This window comes from Crocodylus siamensis, chromosome 11 (assembly GCF_052110815.1).
Source record: "Crocodylus siamensis isolate JL-2025a chromosome 11, ASM5211081v1, whole genome shotgun sequence".
Lineage (NCBI taxonomy): Eukaryota > Metazoa > Chordata > Crocodylia > Crocodylidae > Crocodylus > Crocodylus siamensis.
Window position 1 is genome coordinate 35,964,483 of NC_143405.1, and position 23,051 is coordinate 35,987,533.

General features: G+C 43.5%; 1 protein-coding gene across 1 annotated transcript in view; it reads left to right on the forward strand.

Annotated features, from left to right (window-relative positions):
* SYN2 (synapsin II) overlaps positions 1-22,487 on the forward strand; it is a 568,232-nt gene extending 545,745 nt beyond the window's left edge. The window contains exons 11-13 of the mRNA XM_090021234.1: positions 12,777-12,837; positions 16,220-16,463; positions 21,601-22,487. Of these exons, the coding sequence (XP_089877360.1) occupies positions 12,777-12,837; positions 16,220-16,463; positions 21,601-21,736 (441 nt within the window). The 3' untranslated portion in view covers positions 21,737-22,487. The remainder of the gene's footprint in view (positions 1-12,776; positions 12,838-16,219; positions 16,464-21,600) is intronic.
* The last annotated feature ends 564 nt before the right edge of the window (positions 22,488-23,051 follow it).

The window sequence follows — 23,051 nt, forward strand, 5'->3', positions numbered from 1 at the left end:
ACCACAGCTGGCACTCCCAGTGCTAGGCATCCTCAGCCTGCTGTGTTTCCTCTGCCCAGGTCTCACAAAAGAGCTCTCCCGGGCACAGATGTTATGCAGCACACAGGCTGCGATGATGACTCAGGGGATGTTGGCCTCTGCCACCTTAAGGAGGGTGGTGAAGGTGCACCAGCATCTCTTCAGGTGGCCAAAGGCACGCTCCACCAGCACATCGGTTCTGTCCAGGCACTTGTTGAACTCTACCTGGCAGAGGTCCTGCTGGCCAGTGTAGGGCCGCATGAACACAGGAAGGGGTGGGCAGGCAGGGTCCACAATAAGGAGAGGCAGGACCTTCACCACGCCCAGATGGAGGTCCGGCATCCCTGGAGTGAAGCATCAGCTCTCCACCAGGGCTGGCAGGGTGGAGTTGGAGGAGATACTGAGTGCCACACAGCTGGCACTCACATTGGTGAAGGCACCATGGTGGTCTGTTGTGGCCTGGAGCACAATGGAGTGAGAGCCCTGCCAGCTGTAGTAGGGAAATTGCCATGGGGTGGGCAGGTGACAGGGATATCAGTCCCATCCAGGGTCCAAATGCATGGGAGGAAGCCCAGGGTACAGAATCCCACCACCACTGGGTTATGGACCCAGAGCACAATGTGCCCCAGCACATCCTGGAGTACACTGTACACCTCCAGGACATCCTCCCCAGCAATCACCTTGCCCATACCAAAGAGGTGGCCAATGTAGTGCAGGTTGCTGGGAATGGCCAGGTTGAGCAGGGCAATAGCCAGCCAGGTGTCTGTGGGGAGGGGCCACTGCATGATGGTGACCTGCTGCTCAAGGTGCATGTGGAGATGCTTAAGGAGTTCTTGGAAGGTGGCCCAGGTCATGCAAAAGGACTCCAGCCACTGTCCAGGTGTGCTGGACAACATGCAGCCACCAGTCCCAGGTCACCGGGAGGTGGACCTGGTGCCCCAGGAGCTCATGGATGGCAGTGTCCAGGTGTGCATCGTCAGTGTCCCTGCTGGAGTCTAGGCAGCAGCAGCACAGTGAAAGGGGGCCTGCAACACCATGGTGAGCCTGGCCTTGCAGCCACACAGCACGGGGGCAGGCAGGGCCAAGCCTGACCTGATCCAGGCAGTGGTCACTTTGGCGGTGAAGCACAGCAAGCAGGGTGGCCAGCAGAAGCCTGGGTCTGGGGGTGAAGCAGTCATCATGTGGTTGGCACTGGCTCTGACAACAGTCACAGAGGGCTGTGCCAGCTCGCTGCAGCCTGCTCTGGGCCAAAAACACAGGTGGCAAGGAAACAGCACATGGGACTGGCTTTTAAAGATGACCCCAGGCCACAGGCAGCTATGGCCAGAGCCTTCAGCTCCTCCTGGCTGCTTCAGGGTGGTGGTGCATGGCTGGAGGAGGCTGGGAGCAGGCTACTCCCAGGAGCAGCAGATCTGCTTCCAAATGCCTGCACACGTAGATAGATGCCTGCCCAGGGTGGGTTTACTCCATGGTAATTTACTGCAGAGTAAACCCATATATCATTAATTGCATATGTAGATGTGCTCAGTAAGTATCTTTTTCCTTTTCCGTCCTCCATCCCTCAGTACAAACTGGTGTATTATCTTGGTCAGCCACGTTCTAGAGAATCATCTCCTTTCTCTTCATCTCAGTCTGCAGAAGCAACCATTGTCTTTGAAAATCCTGAAATTTTATAGGTGGCTGTTCTCAAGAAAAGAACAAATGGGCTTTATCCTTAAAGGGTGGTGAATATACTATGATAGATGCTTCTCTATCCCTATTAGTGGAGCTAAGTGGAAAATGATTACCCTGCCCTGCAAAAGTTTTGCAACATAAAAAAATGTTCCTGTTCCACACCAGGACACAACAAAGAGAACATTTAAAGTGAAAAATGAGTGTCTGGTCCTTTCCAAAACAGTTGATAGCTAAGTCACCAGGGCAATCATCTGAAATGTGGGAGATGGAGCTTCAAGTCCCTGGTCTGAATCAGGCTATCAGGTGCATCTCCCTCATCTTGACTAATTCTATCCTTGTCCAAGCTGGTACATACACTTATGTGAAAAATTTTAATTTTCATGCATCACTATTTTCCAATTAAAAAATTCATAAGAAAATTCCTGATGAAATCTATATGCTAGTCTTTTCCTACTCAGTCTTTAGTTCACTCTCATAAACTGTATTTTTTGTGACATACATACACTTATACATGCGTGTAATTAAAATGTCTCTTCATGTGTTAGTCTCAGCTTCTGTATTCCTTTGGCTGTAAACATTTCTCATTTGACTGGGACTGCTTGTCACAGGATTTGACCCAGAGCAAAACAGGAGTGGCACAATTACTTACGCCATTACCTTTCCAACCCTCATTGCTGCTGCTTCCCTAGTAGGTGGCCAGCAAGAGCATGCAGGCTGACAGGCTTGTCCCTAGAACGAACCACAATAACTGGACAGAAGTACAATGGCATATCTTAGGCTAAAGTGTTAGTACATTTTATCTAGCATACTTCAGAGGGACTTGAGGCAGGAAAATAGCTGGATATGCATAAGCTGAGAACAAAAGGATTTCTCCTGGGACAAATGCAACATCTGTTTATACCCTTTATCACACACGGGGGAGCTCTCTCCCACTACATAGCCTGCATTCCTTCGCTGTCCCCAGGGAATACTTCTTTGACTTGGAGTAACTTGCCTGCAAGCCTGCTTTACAACTACAGTCTTAATATTACCTTTTCTTATATTGGACTAGGAATCTGGTCTCTTTAAGCAATAGCTTCAATAAAATAAGACAGCACCAATCTGACAGAGTTCCTGGTGAACAATGGAAAGGAATAATCCAGCTCTAGCAGACACTACACCTCTTAACTACTATTTTCTAACCATTTAATGCATTTCTTTCACATTGGGGGGTTGATCCTGCTTTTTATAATTTTTATATTTAGGGTTCCGTGGTTAAAAGAAGCAAGTCATATTAGCATGCTTTTTTAAGGCCACACTAAAAAATTATCACTTATTAAGGAGTTATTAAATAAGGTAGCACATTTATAAAATTCAATTTGGGCTACGCCTCTGAAGTCTTGGAAATAAATCCCTTTATAATTTGTGCTGTTGCAGAGTGGCCTAAGCACAAAAAGTCCATGACTGTTTTCCTTTCCTGTAAGAATTTTTTCCATGCACACATTGTGTGAAAAACACTGAGAAGTTTTACACAAGTAACTGGGCAAGCTGGTTTAACAACAATAGCTAATCTGTGCTTTTTCCAATTCATGAATTCATCTTGGTGATATTAACTTGGAGAAGTCTCTCCAGGAAGGAGGAAAAAATAAATATAATGATTTTTATTGTTTGCATCAACATTAGAATCTGTCTCACCAGTCACTGTATCTCTCATAATCAGAATCTGATTCTGAAGTGAGGCGTGTGCCAGCATGTAAGACTGCTTATCAGTTTCCTGGAACTAGTTCTCTTCAGGGCTGTGTTATTTTACTCTAAAAAGTCACCTATAAATCAAATTAGAACTAGAATGCAGGGCAGCCTTAAATGCTCTACCAAGGGTCTTTTTTCTATCTACATTTATTTCCTGGAGGGCAGGAGCACACATTGACTTTCATTCTGACTTTCAAAATAGTGTAGACTGTGGGAGCAAACTATTTAACTTTCACTTGCACGCACCTGTAGAGTAATACATTTAATTTAATTTCTGTTACTTCAATCTTCAAACCAGCCACTTCTTCCTCATGATATCCTTGATCCTTTGTATCAATAACGCCTCCCAACCATGTGTCTCATCAGCAAATTTCATCAGTATACTCCCACTGTTTGTGCCAAACTCATTAATAAAAATATATTAAACAAGGTCTTTCCCAAGGCCATTCTTTGGGGAATATCAGTACTAACCTGTCTCCAAACTAACACTTCCCCTTGTTGTCTCTCCTTTGTCTTCGTCTTTACCTACTTTACAATTCTTCTACTAATCTTTATCTTCTCCAGTTTAATTAGTAATGTTGATGCTGTATCAGATGGCTTACTGAAATCTAGACAGATGAGATTTCCTTTATCTAAAACAGGGCTGTCAAACTTTTGAGCTGCCAGGGTCCACATGTGCAGGCTGCCTTGCCCCTTTTCTCTGCTCATAATTTTATGCACCAGTTCTTCCAGAATCCTGTGATGTTATCCAGTCTCCCCATTTTGAGTATATTAAGCTAGTTTGGTTTTGCTTCCAACTTAGATGTGGTCATATCCATTCCATTTCCATACCTTCATACCTTCCATTTCCATACCTTCCCTCTAGCCATCCTATTTTGAAGACAGAGTAGCCATTCTGTGTTTGCTACATGTTCAGTGCTATAGCCATGAAAAAGTGAAGCAAAGCATTAATTAAGCATTTAGGCCACAGGTAGGTTATTTCTGTTCTCTATCCTATCCTCCCTTCATTGTGTTCACACAACTTGCTTAGTTCTTTATGACAATAGAACCTTTTTTATTTAATTTTAATCATCTTTGCAAACTGTTATGCCATTTAACTTCTGTCCGTTCTCATTTTATACCTATGCTTCCTGAACTGTAAGACTTAGTTTCCTTCTAGAATGTTGAACAAGTTACAAAAAAGCTTACCTTGTTGTTTTAAAAAAACTTCACTACACATGTTCTTACTACAGTTTTCAAAACTTTCCAACAGGGCTAAATCAAAACCACTTTTCACAGGTACACAGTACAGCATTTCTATTGCCCAGCAGCTGTATCCCCACCAAATTACTGCTTTCGGCAGCCACCCACTTCAGCATTATTCAAACTATCTAAAATTCAATCATATATAAAAACTCACTGTCTGTATATTATGCATATATAGCTAGAACAAGTGTTAATACAGTAAAAGCTGTGTTATCCAGCATCCATGGGAAATGGGGAGTGCCAGTTAATCAAATATGCCAGTTATCTGAGAGGTGTCTTTGCCTGTTTGGGCCACCACCACTCCCACTGGATCCGGTGCACCAGGGCTTTCACTCCTTGGCATCAGTGTGCCAGGGGACAGGAAGGGGGGCCCCATGCAGGCTGCTTTGGCCCTGACCATGGTCCAAAGTTGGTGAAGTGGGATTTGGCAAAACCAGAAGTGCCATGGTAGGACTTCCAATTTCACTTCTGCTGCATCAATCAGCATGCCGGTTAATAGAGCATTCCGGATGGTAAAGTGCCAGATAACACAGATTTTACTGTATGACCAAGTCCACAATGTTTTTGGAGGCTTTGGATAGCAACTAATCCTCTTTTTATCCCTCTGCCTCCTAAACTTTGATAAAGCCCACTTTAAGTAAAGACCATCTGTACATTTCTGTGGAAGAAGAAATAATAAAGTCTATGTGATACTATTGCACTGATTCCAAGCAAGGAGGGTATTATCTAGCCACAAAAGAGATACTCTGGTTGTAATTATACTAGCTCAAGGGTTTTTTTCCCCAGATACTTACACAAGCAAAGTACCTCTTGTTATACACATAGTTGGGAAATCACTATAGCCCGCTTTAAAGCACTCACCTGACTACAGAAGGCTTTCACAGGCAAAGACTGGGATTTTTTAATATATCTATAAAGAATAAAGCTCCTTTCAAAATTAAAAATTCTTTTTTCTTGGCTTGCCTTCAAAATAAGCAAGTCAGAATTTATATTTTCAGTAACATTATGAACCCCTGTCCTTTAGGAATTAAGTTTTGGAATTAAGTGCACAAAAAGTTATCAACAAAACATGAAAGTTTTATCCTGTGAGAATTAGTGTTTGCCCCTAAAGGGCATTCATTACAACACCTCTTACGTATTCATAGCCATCTCAAACATAGTTCACACACCCTAATTAGACACTATACTAGCCATTTTCTCTTTTGCCTTCAGGCTTCCAAGCACAGGCCATTTTCGACAATTTTCCAATACATATTTTGTGTTCTATGCCCACAATATCAACCATGTCAGGTCTAAATGTCAGATGGATTTGTAGATCATAAATATGATGTAGGTAAATTTGTTTGTGTTAACAGACACTGGAAAGAGGTTTAGCTTCTAGGCTGGACAATTATGGAAATATTAGAAAGGAGGATAGATCTTCTGCACAGATCTAGAACCTGCGCATCTCTTTTGAGAGGGATTACATTGTCCACAAGAACTGACAAAATGGCATTAGCACACCAACTAAGAGAGGTGAGAATAATGGTCTATAGTCAATTTGCCAACAACTGCTGTTTTAAGAAAAGTCCAGATTTCATTAGAAGTTTTGGCTTACAAAATCAAGCAAGTGGGGAATGAGAAGACTTGGTTCCCAGCCTGTTCTTAACATCAAGGTTACAATCTGAGAAACAGACTCCTGAAAGCAAACCAATTATTGTAGACCACTGAATAATCCAACAAGTAAAATCTCTTAGTTTAAGATAATAATGTTAATTAGGTTTTTGGGTTGGGTCGGCTAATTAGCAAAAGTAGCATACACATGTGATTGGCCTGGAGCATGGGCAAGGTTCCTGGAAGCACCAGGTGATATTTGGTGAACAGAAGATGTGTGGGTGGTAAAATCAAGATAGCTGCAATCAGCAACTAGAGATAGGTAACTACATCTTTAATAGGAAAGCATGCAAAGGTTTTAAAGCTTCCAAACACTTTAGACAAGGAACGTATTGGAGTGAAGTGAAGTTAAAATGCTACCAGGTATGTTGGAATGCTTCATTTAGGATTATAGCATTCCGTGTAAAAAGGGTATAGGTTACAGACCCACTGGTGTTGTCCTGGGAAGAGAGATTAATGTGATCTGTCCCAAGACCTTGCCTGCACATGGACAAGTGGCAAATTTTATTTTAGCCTCAAGATATAGAATAGTCAAAGGACTTTTAACACTGTTTTAAATTCATAACCATGTTAAAGAATCAGCTTCCGTTTTTAGGTCCTGTAAACAAGACTTGATTGTTCTGCACACACAACCCTTTATTTCAACTTTAAAAAAAGAACAAAAATACATACAGGCTGTGTCTATACAAGATACTGACTTCACAGTTGTTACTGTGTAGTCACTTAGTACTTGCAGAACCAAATACTAAATAGCTACAGTAGGGCTGTGCGAAGCTTTGGTCCCTGATTCGATTTGGTGAAGATTCGGCCTGATTTGGTGCCTGAATCTCCAAATCTGAATCAAATCAGAGGACTCTTTAATCTCTCCAAATCAAATCAGAACCCTTCAAATTGATTTGGAAAGATTCAGTGATTCAGACATAGACACAGCTTTAAATGTTTTTCTACATACCTCAAGGTTTTCATAGTTTTCATAGACATTAGGGCTGGAAGGGACCTCAGAAGATCATTGAGTCCAACCCCCCGCCTGAAGGCAGGAAGTCAGCTGGGGTTATAGGATCCCAGCAAGATAAGCATCCAGATTTCTCTGTGGCCAATCGCCAAGTCCGGGGGAGGCACAGGGGGGCCCCTGTGCACTCCCCAGGGGACCTAGAAGTGGACCAGAAGTACTTCCAATCCATTTCTGGGTTTGCCACTGAGCGTGTGGAGTGCTGCCTGTGCTCCTGTGGGCTGCTCCATGCACCCCAACATTGCAGAGTTCATGAGCCATGCTGGTACCTTAAGGTATGTAGAAAAAAATGTTTAAAGCTGTGTCTATGTCTGAATCATTGATTCTGTCTAAAACTACAATCGGGCTAATATCCTCCCTCCCAGACCCGCAGGCTTGGGAATTCAAGTACTCCTTGTATCCAGGCAAGCATCCTATGTGCAAATCCCAGGGAGTTCAGATGTCACACTTGATTTTAGCCAAAAGGCATACACAAAAAAAGAAAATGTAGAAGTAGGGCTGCAAAACCCTACTTCAGGGTAGTTCTAGCAGTCACTGCTATTATAAAACAAATGAGTTTAGTGTTAGCTCTCAAAGAAGAGTCACATGTTCATTTGATTCCATCCTCCAGAAGTCACTGCAGGTTCTTGCCCACGCAGTGTATTCTGCAGCAGGTCTGTGCAAGCACAAGGGATCACACACACTCCAGCCAAGAGGGCATGGAATGGGGAAATGTCTTCACTATGGCATTATTATACCTAGTTCCCCCAGGACTGCTACTTTCTTTGGAGTTTTGCATGTGGGGAGGGCACAAGCAACACCAACTCCTTAATGTTACAGAAAGCTTCAGCTTCTTCAGCCTGGAGCACCCAAGGCCATGAATTTATTTGGAGGAAAGTGCCAAATATAGTGTTTCACTGGAATAACATGAAGGAAATGACCCCAAGGGGAACCTTAAAGGCTTCCTGTTCCCTGTCTTAGTTTGCCCAGTGTCCAAAGAGTGACTGGTCTATTCCCAGAGTTATAATATTGTCTAATTTAGATATAAGAACAATTTCTAGGCCACAGCCTCATTTGTAGAACCAAGATGATTGACCTTTTAAATAGTTCACTCCCAGTCTAGAGGTTTTTAAATGACCTTCTCAGGTATGGTAATCATGTCCTTTGTGAAAGTGTCTTTCCCCTTACTTATCCTTGTTTTTGTATTGATGCTCTTAGCAAATTATGTAATTGCTCAGCCCCTCTTATGACAACCAGATTTTGCCACATTCCTTTTAACAGATGCATGATTTTTCCCCCCTTTGTTGTTTTCTTGGAGTTAGTAATCCAAAACAATTAAGTGTTTCATAGTTAGTAGGGTCAGAAAGGACCTGAGCAGATCATCAAGTCCAACCCCCTGCCATGGCAGGAAAGAGTACTGGGGTCAAAGGTCCCCAGTAAGGTGATTGTCTAGCCTTGTCTTAAAGACCCCCAAGATAGGTGCCAGAACCACTTCGCTTGGAAGTTGGTTCCAGATCCTAGCCGCCTGGACAATGAAGTGGCCGTCTCCTGATGTCTAATCTGAATTTACCCTCTGCCAGCTTGTGACCGTTATTTCTAGTCACTTGTGGTAGTGCTTGGGGGAACAGGGACACCCCCAATACCTGCTGGTCCCCTCTGACTAGTTTGTAACAGGCCACTAGATCCCCCCTCAACCTTCTCTTTTGGAGGCTGAACAGGTTCAGGTCCCATAGCCTCTCCTCGTAGGGCCTACCCTGCTGACCCCTGATCATGCAAGTGGCCCTCCTCCAGACCCTCTCCATGTTGTTCACATCCCTCTTGAAGTGCGGTGCCCAGAACTGGATGCAGTACTCTAACTGTGGCCTGAGCAGTGCCGCATAGAGGGGGAGGATCACCTCCTTGGACCTGCTCGAGATGCATCCATGGATGCATGACAAGGTACGGTTGGCCTTCCTGACTGCATCCCCACACTGCTGGCCCATGTTTATCTTGGCATCGGTAATGCCTCCAAGATCCTTTTCTGCCTCTGCACTGATGAGAAGGAAGTTCCCCAGCCTGTAGGTATGGTGCTGGTTCTTCCTCCCCAGGTGCATCAACTTGCACGTGTCAATGTTGAATCCCATCCTGTTCTCATCCACCCATCCCTGTAACCTGTCTAGGTCTGATTGTAGCCTATTCCTTCCTTCTAGCGTGCCCACATCCCCCCACATCTTAGTGTCATCAGCAAATTTGAACAGGGTGCTTTTTACCCCCTTGTCCAAGTCACTGATGAAGATATTGAACAGTGCAGGCCCGAGGACCGAGCCCTGTGGAACCGCACTGCCCACATCCCTCCAGGTCGAAAATGACCCATCCACCACCGCTCTCTGGGTGCAGCCCTCCAGTCAGTTGGCGACACATTTGATTGTGTAGGTGTCAACACCACGGTCCCCCAGTTTTTTAATGAGAACGGGGTGAGAGACAGTGTTGAAGGCCTTCTGAAAGTCCAGAAAGACTATGTCCACTGCTACCCCTGCATCTAAGGATTTGGTGACCTGGTCATAGAAGGCCACCAGGTTGGTCTGACAGGACCTGCCTCTAATGAACCCGTGTTGGTTGCCCCTAAGTATAATCTCCCGTGCTGGCCCCTCATGGACATGTGCCAGGATAATTCTCTCAAAAAGCTTACCCAGGATCTAGGTAAGACTAACTGGCCTATAGTTTTCTGGGTCCTCCTTCCTTCCTTTTTTGAAGATGGGAACCACATTGGCCCTCTTCCAGTCCTCTGGCACCACACCAGAGCACCATGAGTGCTCGTAAAGCCATGCCAGGGGTCCCACAATGACCTCAGCTAATTCCCTCAGCACTCTGGGGTGGAGATCATCCTGACCAGCTGATTTAAATACATCCAGTCCCTCCAGAAGTTTCCTGACTAGATCCTCACTGACCCTTGGCCTAGGTGCACCTCCCCTGGGGCCTGAGGGGGCCCCAGTGGGGTAGCTTATCCGGTCCCTGCTCAGGAAAATGGAGGCAAAGAAGTCGTTAAATAGGTTAGCTTTGTTGTCTGGTGTGACAATCAAATTTCCTAGTGTGTCTTGCAGGGGCCCCACTTTACCCAGTAGCTTCTTTTTTCCCCCCTATGTATTTACAGAAGGACTTACTGTTGTCCTTGATCCAGGTAGCTAGTCCCAGTTCCATCTCCACCTTGGCCTTCCTGACTGCCCCCCTGCATCCCCGAGCAACCGCAGTACAGTCCTCCCTGGTGATGGCTCCTCCCTTCCATTGGGTGTACAGGGTATAATTCCCTTTTAGCTAGGAGACATTCTCAGATGCTTTTGGTGAGTCAGGGGGGCTTTTGTGCCCCCCTACCCCTTTTGGTCCATGTTGGGATTAACTCCCTTTGGGCTTGGAGGATCGTCTCCTTAAGAATCGACCACTCTTTTTGGACATCTGGCTCCCCTCCCCTCTGGGACCTCAGTGCCTCCTCGACTATTCTCCTTAGTCCACCCTCCTGAAATCTAGGGCTTCTGCCTTGCTGCAGGCCTTTGCCACCTTGCACTAGATGGTGAACTCACTAGATGGTGAATTCCAGCAGGCGATAATCACTGTCACCCAGAGGTTGAGTACCCGCAGCCCCCTCACCAGGTCATTGCCTGTGGCCAGCACCAGGTCCAACAAGGCATCTCCCCTGGTGGGGCTGTGCACCTCCTGGGTTAGATGGAGGTCCTGCATTTTGGCTAGGAACCTACATGAGCGGTCAGACCTGGCTGACTGCTCTTCCCAGCGGATGTCTGGAAACTTCAGGTCACCCATGATGACCATGTCCTTTAACCTATCCATGAGCTGACTTAAGAATTCCTGGTCTAGTTCTTCCCCTTGGTTGGGTAGTAGACCCCTACCGTTAAGTCTCTTTCCCCTTGACTGCCTTGTATTCTAACCCAGAGCACTTCAGTGTGCCCCTCCTCTCTGTGCTGTGTTGGACCTGTCACATTGTCTTTTATTTATGCAGGTAAAGTAGACATAAAACAATTTCACACAGCTGCTTAGGCTGTTGCATTGCAACACACAAAAATTACAATTCTAGATTCCTGCATAGGAACTTTAATCATTAGACATAAGATTTATTTCTTCAGTGTTAAGATGAAGCACGAATCTGTCTAAAAACAGTGAGTTTTGCAAGAACCCACCCCCCAAACCCCCTCCCCCCCCACATATTAATTCATTTTATATTCACCATTTAATAGATTCTGGGTTTTCTCTTTCTTGACAAATGGAAATTCAATTTCTGGATTTTTTATTAAAAAAACATGAGCTACTTTGTCCAATAATTTAATATATTACACTTAAAAAATAATAATGATGAGCCTAAGACAAAGCTGAAGTCTGGGTCTTAATGCTGCCAGAAAGTTTTGGTTCAAGCCTATTGCTTCTTCCAAAGAAGTATATATTGAAAATAATCTATTTTGGACAGTTAAGTAGGACATGTTTCTAATAGCACATCACACAGGGTAGCATGAAGTAATTTAAATGATTTTCATTCTTATCTGTGGTTTTGCTTCCTCCTTTAATTTTGCTCAGCAAAACAGCTAAGCCAGAGTAATTCATTTCCTTTTCCATGTTCAGCCTGAGAATCAAAGTGAAACTAGCACCCACACAGATTCTGCTTTGCTGTGTTTCCAATTGTCCCTGAGCTGCAAGCAGAAACTCAAATGTTTTATTTTATACATTGAAAAGGGGACAGTCAGTGACACAGAAATGTTGTTCAAGATAACAGAAGTCAGAAGAGAAAGACCTGAAAGGAACTGTAGAACTATAGAAAAGTAGGTCCAGAAGGGCCCTCAGGAGGACACCTAGTCCAACCCCCTGTTCAAGGCAGGATCACCCCTATCCAACCCATCCTGTATGTGTCTTAGATATTCCTAAAACTACACAAGCAACCTTGTCACACGAGTACAAAGAAGTTTGCCTTGAAAATACCAAGAAACCGTAAACCTGCCACAGGTAAAGCAGGGCAACAAGGGCCCTGCTAACGCCGTGTCACAGCAAATGTGGTTAAAATATACTCGAGAGATCCAAGGAAGAAGCTCAGCACCCCCAGTTACAAAAGAAAGCAACGCCCTTCTCTTCCCCCCTCCACTCCTCAATCCATGCATGGGCTTCCTGCACAGAATCACAGAGAAAGCAGCAGAAGTGAGATACTGGAGAGCCCTCATCCTTTAGAAGTAAAGACCCTGCCCATATTAGATAGATCATAATGGCTGCAGGCTGAAAAGGAAAACCATTTTTTGAAAATGTCTCAGAGCTGAGCTCTTGTATGCCATGGTACACACACTGTAGCAAGTAGTTTCTACACTAGACTGTTACATGTTACCTAAATAAACTTCTAAAGGTGTGTGGTAAGCTGCAAACAAATGGAAACACAAGCAGAGTTGTTATTGTAACCATGCCACTCTAATTTTCACTCTCTTCTGTTTTTGCATTTATCTTCCAGAGTGGACCACTTAAGGAGCCAGAGCCAAACAAACTCCCACCTCAGCGACCACCACCTCAAGGTTGTTTACAGTACATTCTCGACTGTAATGGCGTTGCAGTAGGACCAAAACAAGTCCAGGCTACTTAGATAATTGAAAATAAAAGCAGGGGTTAAAGCCAAAAAAAAAAAAAAAACCTTAAAAGCAAACATACCAGTTTTTGTGCAGTTTTTGCATTGTTTCAGTGCTGACCTGGACTGTGTTTTTTTCTATGCAGTGTCAACTATACTGTCTGGTTGTTTACCTGTTCATGTCTGTGCTTGTAATGCTTACCTACGTTTCTCTGTATAACTTGTGATTTCAGGGCTGTTGTCAACAGTGTAAAAAAAATTGTGCCTCTACAGAGTCCAGTGAGACTGTATATTATGGATGGTTAGACAGTATTTTTTAAGTATTATATATTGTGAGGTAAAACACAAATAAGATTCAGATTTAAATACTTTTGCTTAACTCCGTGAGTATGCGTGTGCGATATTCGTAATTTTTATTTGTGTGTGTGTGTGTGTGTGTGTGTGTGTGTGTGTATGCATGACTAGCATAGACAGCTGATTCAGATATTTTAAAAGATCTAATTTAGTATTTGTTGAATGAGGCGCTTTTTTTTTTATAATTTTATAAAGTTTGTTAATATTTGAGTTTTACTTATAGATAAGAGTAGTAGAACTCTAGTGTTTCTGTGACTCCATAAGATACAAGACGGTTTTCCCAGAAACATTTAAATAACCTATATTTTACATACTGGTATTCATATTTTTAGTAATTCTGCATTAAATTATTACCTAGAAAGCTATGTAAATGGGCCATTTATGTGCAATATCTTCAGAAACAGCATATTTAATGTTTCTTTACTGCCATTCTGAATTAGCCATGTACAATTTCTATAAAAACAAAGGCAAATGTTTCCCCCCAAATTTTTACCTACCAAAAAAGTTAAACCTATCTCAAAGTGTTATAGGAAGCGTTTTAAAAAGTTTAAGCCCCTTGTAAAATCTTGTTTTCTAAATATCAAGGCCTCCGCTGCTGTAGGCTATGTCGGTTCAACTAGCTTAAGGATCTGGCTCATTAATAAGACAAAAACATACAAGTGATTTACTTTATCATCGCAGCACTAGTATTCTAGCCCCAGAATGTCAGGCTATGCATTAAAATATTCTATTCCAGGATGAATCACATGATAGGGCTTATAAAATCTTGACTCATAACTCAACATGCAAAAAAAGACCCAACATGTCTGACTACTCCCAGACTTTCAATAGCCATAACTGCTTTTGACTCTCACTTATTCAATTCACTTCTTGATATCACATGCAATATTCAGGCAGGCGGTTAAACTGTTATGAGAATTCTAGCCTAGGACCACAAGCTGCACTAATCTAACATACTGTAAAACTTAGTTGTAAACCAACCTTTATTTTGTCATTTAGAATCTATACAAAGGCAAATAGTTGTTACTACCGTAATACAAACAATATTGTTTTCCTTTAAAACAAAATTATGTTCTACTTTTATTTTCCCTACAAACACTAGGGGAAAAAAACAATGAAATTCAGCATTGTGCACTTTTTTATTGTAAAAGCAGGCTGGTGGGTGACAATTTCAATATGCATTTTTAGCTATATAAATGTTAGTGGCAAGTGCTATGGTTTACTGCCTCTCAGTAAATTACGTGAAAATTTTGCTTTAGTAATCAATGTTTTTCTGGATCTGTAATATCTCTGATGATGTCGTTGGCTATTTACATTGTGTGTGGAGAAAGAGACCACTCCAGATCAGATTCACAAATCCTTACCTCCAAGATATCATATAGATGTGAATCAAGTATACTGCCCTTGGGTGACAAAATGAATCTGGTGAATGCTTTTTATTTAAAGCAGTCAGTGTTTTTTTGCATGTAGTAGTGTGAGTATTCACAAGTGCTTTTCATGTGACGTTTGTGAGCTGTGTGTGCAAATAAGAGATTTGCATTTGAGATAGGATTCCAGCTTGTTGATTGTAAAGGACTTAAAAGGGCATACAACATTACTAAATATCACAGACAAGAAGCAAGCCAAAATGTCTCTCTGCATGTAAGCATGCTTAGGTGCAATATTGTGGATAACAGGGAACAGATGTTTTACAGTGTAGGATTAATGTTTGGTTTTGCTTTTGGTTCTTTTGGTAAAAGTTTCTTTCATGATTGTTGCTTTTTTGTACAATCCAGATGCAAGAAAGTGAGTAAATGCTGGAAGTGTGACAGCAGTATCTCTTATGTGATATATCTTGTACAGCTTAATGTGCAATAAAAGAAAGTTACATCTGTCTTCAGTGTAAATTTTCTGGCATTATAAGCTTCTATATACAAGTGGGGGGAAAACTTTTTTTTCAGTACTGAGTAAAGGGAGGCTAATAAGCAAATTAATATTGTTAAAGTGTTGCAAGAAAGTGTTACCACCTTTGAGCATTTCTTACAAACATCATTAAAGTTAATAAATGATGAAGTTCCACTCCCCAACACAGTAGGTCTTTACCTTTAGATGGCAGAACTCATTGCTATAATTAGCAGCATAGGTGCTGGCTCCAGCCTTCCCTAACCCCACCCGGGGCAATTTGCCCTGCACCAGCTCCACATACAGGCGTGTGCGCAGCAACAAAAAGCAGCAGCACAAATTTGTGCCACTACTGTTTTTGCTGTGGCAACCACATGCCACTACATGTGGAGAAGCACCCACTGAGGACATTTTCTGTCAGGAAGCATCTCCACAGAAGCATGCTGATCAGTTCAGTCATGGATTTCACAACTTAGGTTTCTGCTGCATGTACTGTTCTCAATTTTTTTCCAATGCTATTTTATATGTCCGAATATTTTGTAGACTGTGGAAAATCATTAACTCATTCTCTTGGGTAATTAAGCATTAGTAGTGAATATCATATGTTTTGTGTTCTTAACTGGTCAAATAAGCTACCAAATTATTTTAAAGTCTCCCAACTACTGTCGTTATAAAGAACTAGTGTCATTTTAAAGTAGTTTTACTGCTACACAAGTTAAGATAAAAGGAAAGTGAATAAAGGTGGAGATCATTTAAAAGTCTGGATAAACAGTATTGCAGTAACAACATAAAAAGCAGTAGATGCTTCAGTTGAGGTAATATAATGTTGGCTTGGCCTTCTGTTTGTAAATCTCTCACCAAAGATATCCCAGTGGAGATACATGTGGAATAACTTTGGCCCCTCATATTTCATAGTTATTTTAAGAAGAATTGAGAAGAGCCATAAGTAAGCTATTAATGTACTGATTGTATTTAATAGTATCGACTAAACTAAGTTGGTAGTTCATATTAACAAAACATTGCCTCAACACTTGACAGATTATTACTGAGCTCTTTGAAACTGTCACATTATGAAGTTTTTCTTGTACTGAACCTAGGGGGCCCAGTGCAACCCCAAGGAATGCAATCACAAAGCCAGGAGCCATTGCAACCACAGCGCATGTTCCCCTCGGGGCAGTCAGCAAAGCCCTCAACTTCCCAGCCACAGCGTCCACCTGGACCTACAACTCAACAACCCCGTGCCAAGGCTCCAGGTCCTTCCAGTGCCGGATTATCAATGGAAAAGGAACCAGAGCCACAGCCTGCTCCACAGCAGAAGCCTCAGTCTCATCCACAACTTAAGTAAGATGTTTGTTATTTCTTTTCCCCTCCTCATTGTGGAATTTGACTGTGTCTCCATTACAGTGGCTTGAGTACTAACTTCATATGTAACAGAAAGGTGCACAAGTGTATAGAAGGTATAACCCCCCCACACACGCAAACAACACAATTCTGTACTTGTCCCTATTCAGAGAACGTGCTAGGTGCTGTAAAAGCAAAATTTCCTATAATAGTTGCAAATTTTCTGCCCAAACCATGTTTACTTTGAAAATGCATCATCCCTTTCATTTCTTTTTTTCCTCCTTAAATGTCATTGACTCATGATCTGGGTGTGCTGACAGGCTGTACAGAAAAGAGGGAAGTCTTATCTGTTTAAACTTTTAACCTTGAAGTCACTCACACAACGGATTCCAGTTTCAAAAGACCTAACTGAAAAATAATCTAAGCAAATGCACTCAGTAACACTTAGGATGGGTTTCTGTGGAATGCTGCTTTTCAGTGACACATTGATGCTTGAATGAACAGTACTAGTAATTCATGCACACCATCTCTATTGTATACAGTAGTGGAAGTGGAAATGCTTGTTCAACTAAATGTATACAACAGAAAAGAACCCTTGGGTTCCAGGCCATGGCAACATGTAGGGGGTGAACAGGGGTGCACATGCACCCCCGAGAGCACTGGTGCACCCCCTGTCAGGCTGTGATCCCTGCTTAGGCAATGGGCAGGGGGGGCAGGGGAGAGTGCCAATATCACCCCTCTAAGCACTGACTAGGGAGTGTGAGCACCAAATGAAGCAACTGCAGCACTCCCGGAAGTGGCCACTTCCAGGGGAGTGCGATCAGCCAGAGGGGACTCCCACCCCAGTCGGTGTGATCGGCCATGGAGGGACCCCTCCCCACCACCAGTCACTGACTGGATGCTGACTAGGTGGGATCAGTTGCACATGGTTCCAGGCTTCAGCACTGGAGACTTCTCCAATGTAGCACTGTACACTAGGGCTGTGAGAAGCTTCAGGTGGTGATTCCATTTGGAGGAGATTTGGCCCAATTCAGTGACCAAATCCCTGAATCTGAATTAAATCAGGGGACCAATGTAAAGGTCTGAATCAATTCAAAGTTCTCCAAATCTTACAGTGTAACTATTATGCCTGCATCATTCTTTATGTGTAGCAAAACTGCTCCAACTTTGACTCTGCTTCATCCAGTGATTTTGTTATCTAACCTGCATCACTAGAGGATAAGACAGACCTAGCAGTTAAATCATAATAGGTGATGTGCACTCCTGAACAGTAGCTCCCCCCACCCCCTTTAAAATGTATGCCCTATGTTCAAAAAACAAAGAAACAAAATAGATTTTAAATCCACATGAGTTACCAATTCTTTTTTTTCCCCTACTAAACTATTAAAGCTAAAATGTGAACCAATTGCCCCCTGTACACCTACAGACAGACTATGATGGGGATCTGATTAGTGCCATTCAAAGAATGAGGCTCAAACGGACACTCATGTCCAGAAGGGGTCAAATGTGGCTGCAATCTGGACTACTGGATTTCACATTCCTGTTGTCCTCCCTCTAAGATAAATTAATCCATTCTTTACATACACACTTGTTAATGGAAGATGCTTTCTTTAGCCATGACAGATGATTAAAAAAACAGTCTGAAACTTTAATGAGGTGCTGCTAATGACATTTTTAAAAATAGTTATTTTATACACTAACAAAGTGCCTGTCAAGAATGATGGGCGGCCAGCAGGGACAGCACGCCACCACCCACCGCCCCACGCTGCTGCCACTCCATGTCTGGCCATGCACAACGGCCCCCACCCCACACTCTGTGTTGAGCCCCGTGTGCCCCCCAACACCTCACACACACCCAGCCACACACAGCTACCCACAAAGCGACACGCCACACACCCACCCAGCCACACACAACACACGCACACACACACACAGCCACATACCAGCCAACCACCCAGCCACACACCAAACCAAACCACATGCCACACACACCACCCACCCAGCCACATGCTGCCCACATGTCACACACCCAAACAAGCAGCCACATCCACCCACCGGGCCACATGCCACACATACACATCCACATAGTCATGCGTTACACATACACATGGAGCCACACACCACACACCCCAGCCACATGCCATGCACACACCCAGCCACACACCACACACCCAGCCACCCACCCACCTGCCACACAGACCCACATGCCACACCCACCGAGTAGCACCCACCTACCCACCCAGCCACATGCCACCCACAAGCTACACACACAGCCCCACTCAGCCATGCATGACCACACCCACCCAGCCACATGCCATGCACACACCCAGCCACACACCACTCAGCCACATGCCACCCACATGCCACACACCCACACACACCCAGCCACACACACCCACCCACTCACATACCACACACACATCCACTCAGCCATGTGCGACACACACCTACCCAGCCACACACCACCCACCCAGCCACATGCCACACACACACACACCCCTAACCATATGCCACCCTCCCACCCAGCCACATGCCACACCCCCCCACACACACACGCACACCATACACACCCACCAACCTGCTGCATGCCACACACACCCAGCTATAGTCACACACCACCCCCACACCACACAAATGTGCTTTGCTGCCCGGCCTGGCCTGCCCCACGACCACGTCACTGTCAAAGCAGGGGCAGCGAGGAGGGGAGCAGAGCGGAAGCTGTAGTTGCAGCTGCCCCTGCCCCATGCACAGACTGGGGGGCCACGTGCCCCCCTGGGCTCCCCAGCACTGCCTCTGGAACAGCGACCAGGCTCCGAGTGCCCCATGGCCCAACCCGGCCAGGGCCAAATTCACTGTAACTGGGGCCTCAGCCAGGCTGGGTTGTGGGGCCATCAGAGCCTGGTGGCTTCTGCAGAGCCAGGACATCAGGGAGTACAGGGGGCAGCATGGGCCCCCCTCCCCTGGCTCCCCCGTGGTGCACACAGTGGCGGGAGCCACCTGCCTCTGGCCCTGGAGGAGCCACTGGGCTCCCATGGCACCACAGCCTGGCCCATCCTGAGCACAGGCCCCCACTCCTCCTGCCAGGATCAGCCTGGCAAAGCCTCAGCCCCAGTCCCCACCAGCCCTTCTGGCAGCAGCAGCAGGCCACCACGATCTGCCTCCCCTTCCCGTCCCCGGCACGTTGTGCGGCACCCTGCCCCCACCCACCCAGCACACCCCATGGCCACAGCTGGCAGTTGTGCCCCATAGGGGTGGGGGACGCTGCCACAGGGTGTTGCGCAGGGAGCAGGTGTGGAGGGTGCACACTGCCCTGCAACCACCTGCTGCAGCCGGCAGCTGTTGCCCACACACCACATGCCCACTCCTTGGGGCACCCTGCAACCTCACACCATGCCGCACTGCAGCCACACTCCCCACATGGTGGAGCACACCCTGGTCCCCTCCACTTCCACCTCCACCTCCACCTTGCCTGTGTGTCTATCTGTCAATAAGGTGGTGCATGCACAGTTGGCCCAGAGTGTTAGGGACAGACAGACACACAACTGGAAGTGTTACGACTTTTATTATATTTGAATGATACCCTCCCCACCACCATTTATTTGTATCTCTGTTCCCAGTTTAACATTAACTAGACTCATTTTTCCTTCCATTTTTCCCTAGTCCAATAAAAACTTTTTGAGAGGTCAGTGTTCATTGGCAAGCATTTCAGACCCCAGGTCTAGTTTGGCATTCCTGCTGGGGTTAAAAACAGCTTTTGCAGTTTTCACCAAGAGGCAAATTTATTCCACTGCATATTTTAGTGTCCAAGTAAAATCTCCTGCCTTTCGGCTTAACTGCACTGTGTGTATTTGCATCTGCATCTCTTGTATTCACCCACATGCTGTTGCCTAACATGTGCATACAGGTTATTAAACTATGAATAAATATTTAATTAGGCTGCTTATTTTGTGTTACTAATCAAGTGCTGCTTCCCTCCCTCCGTTAACCGGTGCAAACTCAACTGTTTATTGGCCTTTTCTCATTAACCCAGCTATAATTTATGAAATGCATGAAATGCCTGTAGCACTACTTTGTTGTATGCTAGTAGTTTGGAAGCAGAGGAGTTGCAAATCATACTTTCATACTTGGAGGGTATGAGACAACATGAATGAGGAAACTGTGTTGTTGTTTTAATACAGTAAAATCTCACAGCAATCTTCTGTTGAATTGTTTAATATGTGATAAGATAAAGAGAACTTGACTGACTGAATACCCAGAAAGCCAGTTATCCTTACTAATTAAAATATGGACAATTGCTTGCATACATACTAAAAAATTCAGCAGTATGTACATTTCAGTTATTTTTTCTTTTATCTCAACCTAGCTTTCTAACATTATCTTAAGACTTATGGCTTAGACACAGTTTTAACTTTTAGTCATTACGCTTCTTTATGCTAGGACATATTCTATTCACAGAGACATATTTATACCCGGGTTACATGACAACACTACAGACAACTTGGCATAATTAGGCTACTTGCTTACAGTAAATGCAACAATGCTGATAATTATTCTTTAAAAATCATCAAAGACATTTAAAAAAATTTAAAAATCAAAAAAGCAGAGTTAAGGGTTAAACACCTAATGTCATCACCAGATACTGCAACTTTAGGACTCAAGTTTTCAGATTGACTGACATGCCTTCTTTCATCCTTGTGGCAACAAGAGATTGCCTCCTAAGAAACAAAACTCTACCCCTTTAAGTAATCATCCTGGATTTGGGCTTCCTATGCTCTGAATTTGATTTGATAAGCCAAATTCTCCATTAGTCGTTTTAATCAATAGGAACAATTGAGCCCTAGTATTCTTGAACAGCAAAGAGCTTAGCTTGGTTATTACACAACTTATCCTATAAAATATGCATGGGAGCCTGCTTCTCAAACTAAAAGACAGAGGAAATGTACTGTTTTCTAGCAGCTCTATATGCTATTGACTAATATTTTCTCCTCTTGTTCACTTTTGTTTAAATTTGTAAAACTGTTTTCATCCCATGCAGGTTTCCCTTTTTGTATAGTTTCCATGCATATACAACATGATTGTATGGAAGCTGGTTGACAGTGGGACTGTACTAACCACATTGCATGTTTTTATCTTGCAGCAAGTCACAGTCTTTGACAAATGCCTTCAGTTTCACAGAATCATCCTTCTTTCGATCATCTGTGAATGAGGATGAAGCAAAAGCTGAAACTATCCGAAACTTGAGGAAATCCTTTGCTAGCCTTTTTTCTGATTAGCCAGTTGTGCATCAGTTTCATCCAGGTGCATATAGTCTAGAATTCAGTGAATATTAGTGTTTTTCCCCCTGTGAGCCATCTTCATTTCAACTGTTTCAAGTGTGTTATTAAGCAATATGTTAAACTTCTGAAAAAAGGACTATGAGGAGATGAAATTCAGGTACACTGTATAAAATCTATATAAATGATAGAAAGTTATATTATTACAGAACGCTTAATTTTAAGGTCCTTGTCAATTGTAATATTGTGGCCTTATTGTGACTGCACTATATATCACGCTGTTGGACTTTCCTTTATAGAACTGTAGTAATAAGCACTGTGTCAAGGAGTTCCCCCTGCTTTACTCATCTCCAGTGCACTGCAATGCATGTTTATTTTGTGTGTAAATGCTTTATACTTCCAGGGTATAGTTCTAACCTAACTTGTTCTTGCCTCACATCCTTGAGAGGCAATTCATACTGGTACTTCCTGTTTTGCCACTTTAATATTGTGAGAGACTAAAACAGTTTTCTCCTTTTTTGACAATCCTTCCATCTCCAGTGACTATAGACTTCTGCTTGTGTTGCTGAGAGTTGTCCCTACGCTAAAAGTATGTCATAAACAGAGTATGTGTATGTACTATTGTATTCTCACATATGTCTACTGAGCATTTATTTCCAACTTGTAACAAGTGATCTGAGTTGTAAAGTAACATGCATGATCTATACTATTAACCCTATTTTTGTGTACCTCTTCTAATAAATGCAAAGCATCATGCTTGATAAAAAGCAGTCTTCTGCAAAGAGTGTTTCACCAAGCAGATGTACTTGGTATTTTGTACAGACTTTGTCTCCAAATCAGTGGTGTACTTTGATAAATATTTAGGCACTGAAGTCACTGCCAACAAGAAATTAGAGTACCAAAATAATAACTGCATACATCAAACAAGAGGAAGATAGTATAGTAAAATTACCATTCACTGGAATTGATCTTAGGCTTTCTCTAATATTATGTATATTGAAATGCTGCCCTGATTGGCTGCAACAGAAAAGTTCTCAGGGATGGGGTAACTGCAGCATTTTAAGGTTGTTGGTTCTAATCCTTTAATCCTCAAAGGGAATTTACAAAACACCTTTTGTAGATAAGCCTATGAGCTTAACTTCAAAAATCTACTGGATACAAAAAATCATGGATTAAATATAGGCATTGGATTTATGGCACATTATAAACTGCCTGCCATCTGATAACCTCAGGTAACCGGTCTGCATTTTATCAGCTACATTTTTTTGTCAGCAGTTCAACATCTCCCCTTCCCTCCCACCTGTCTCACACATAT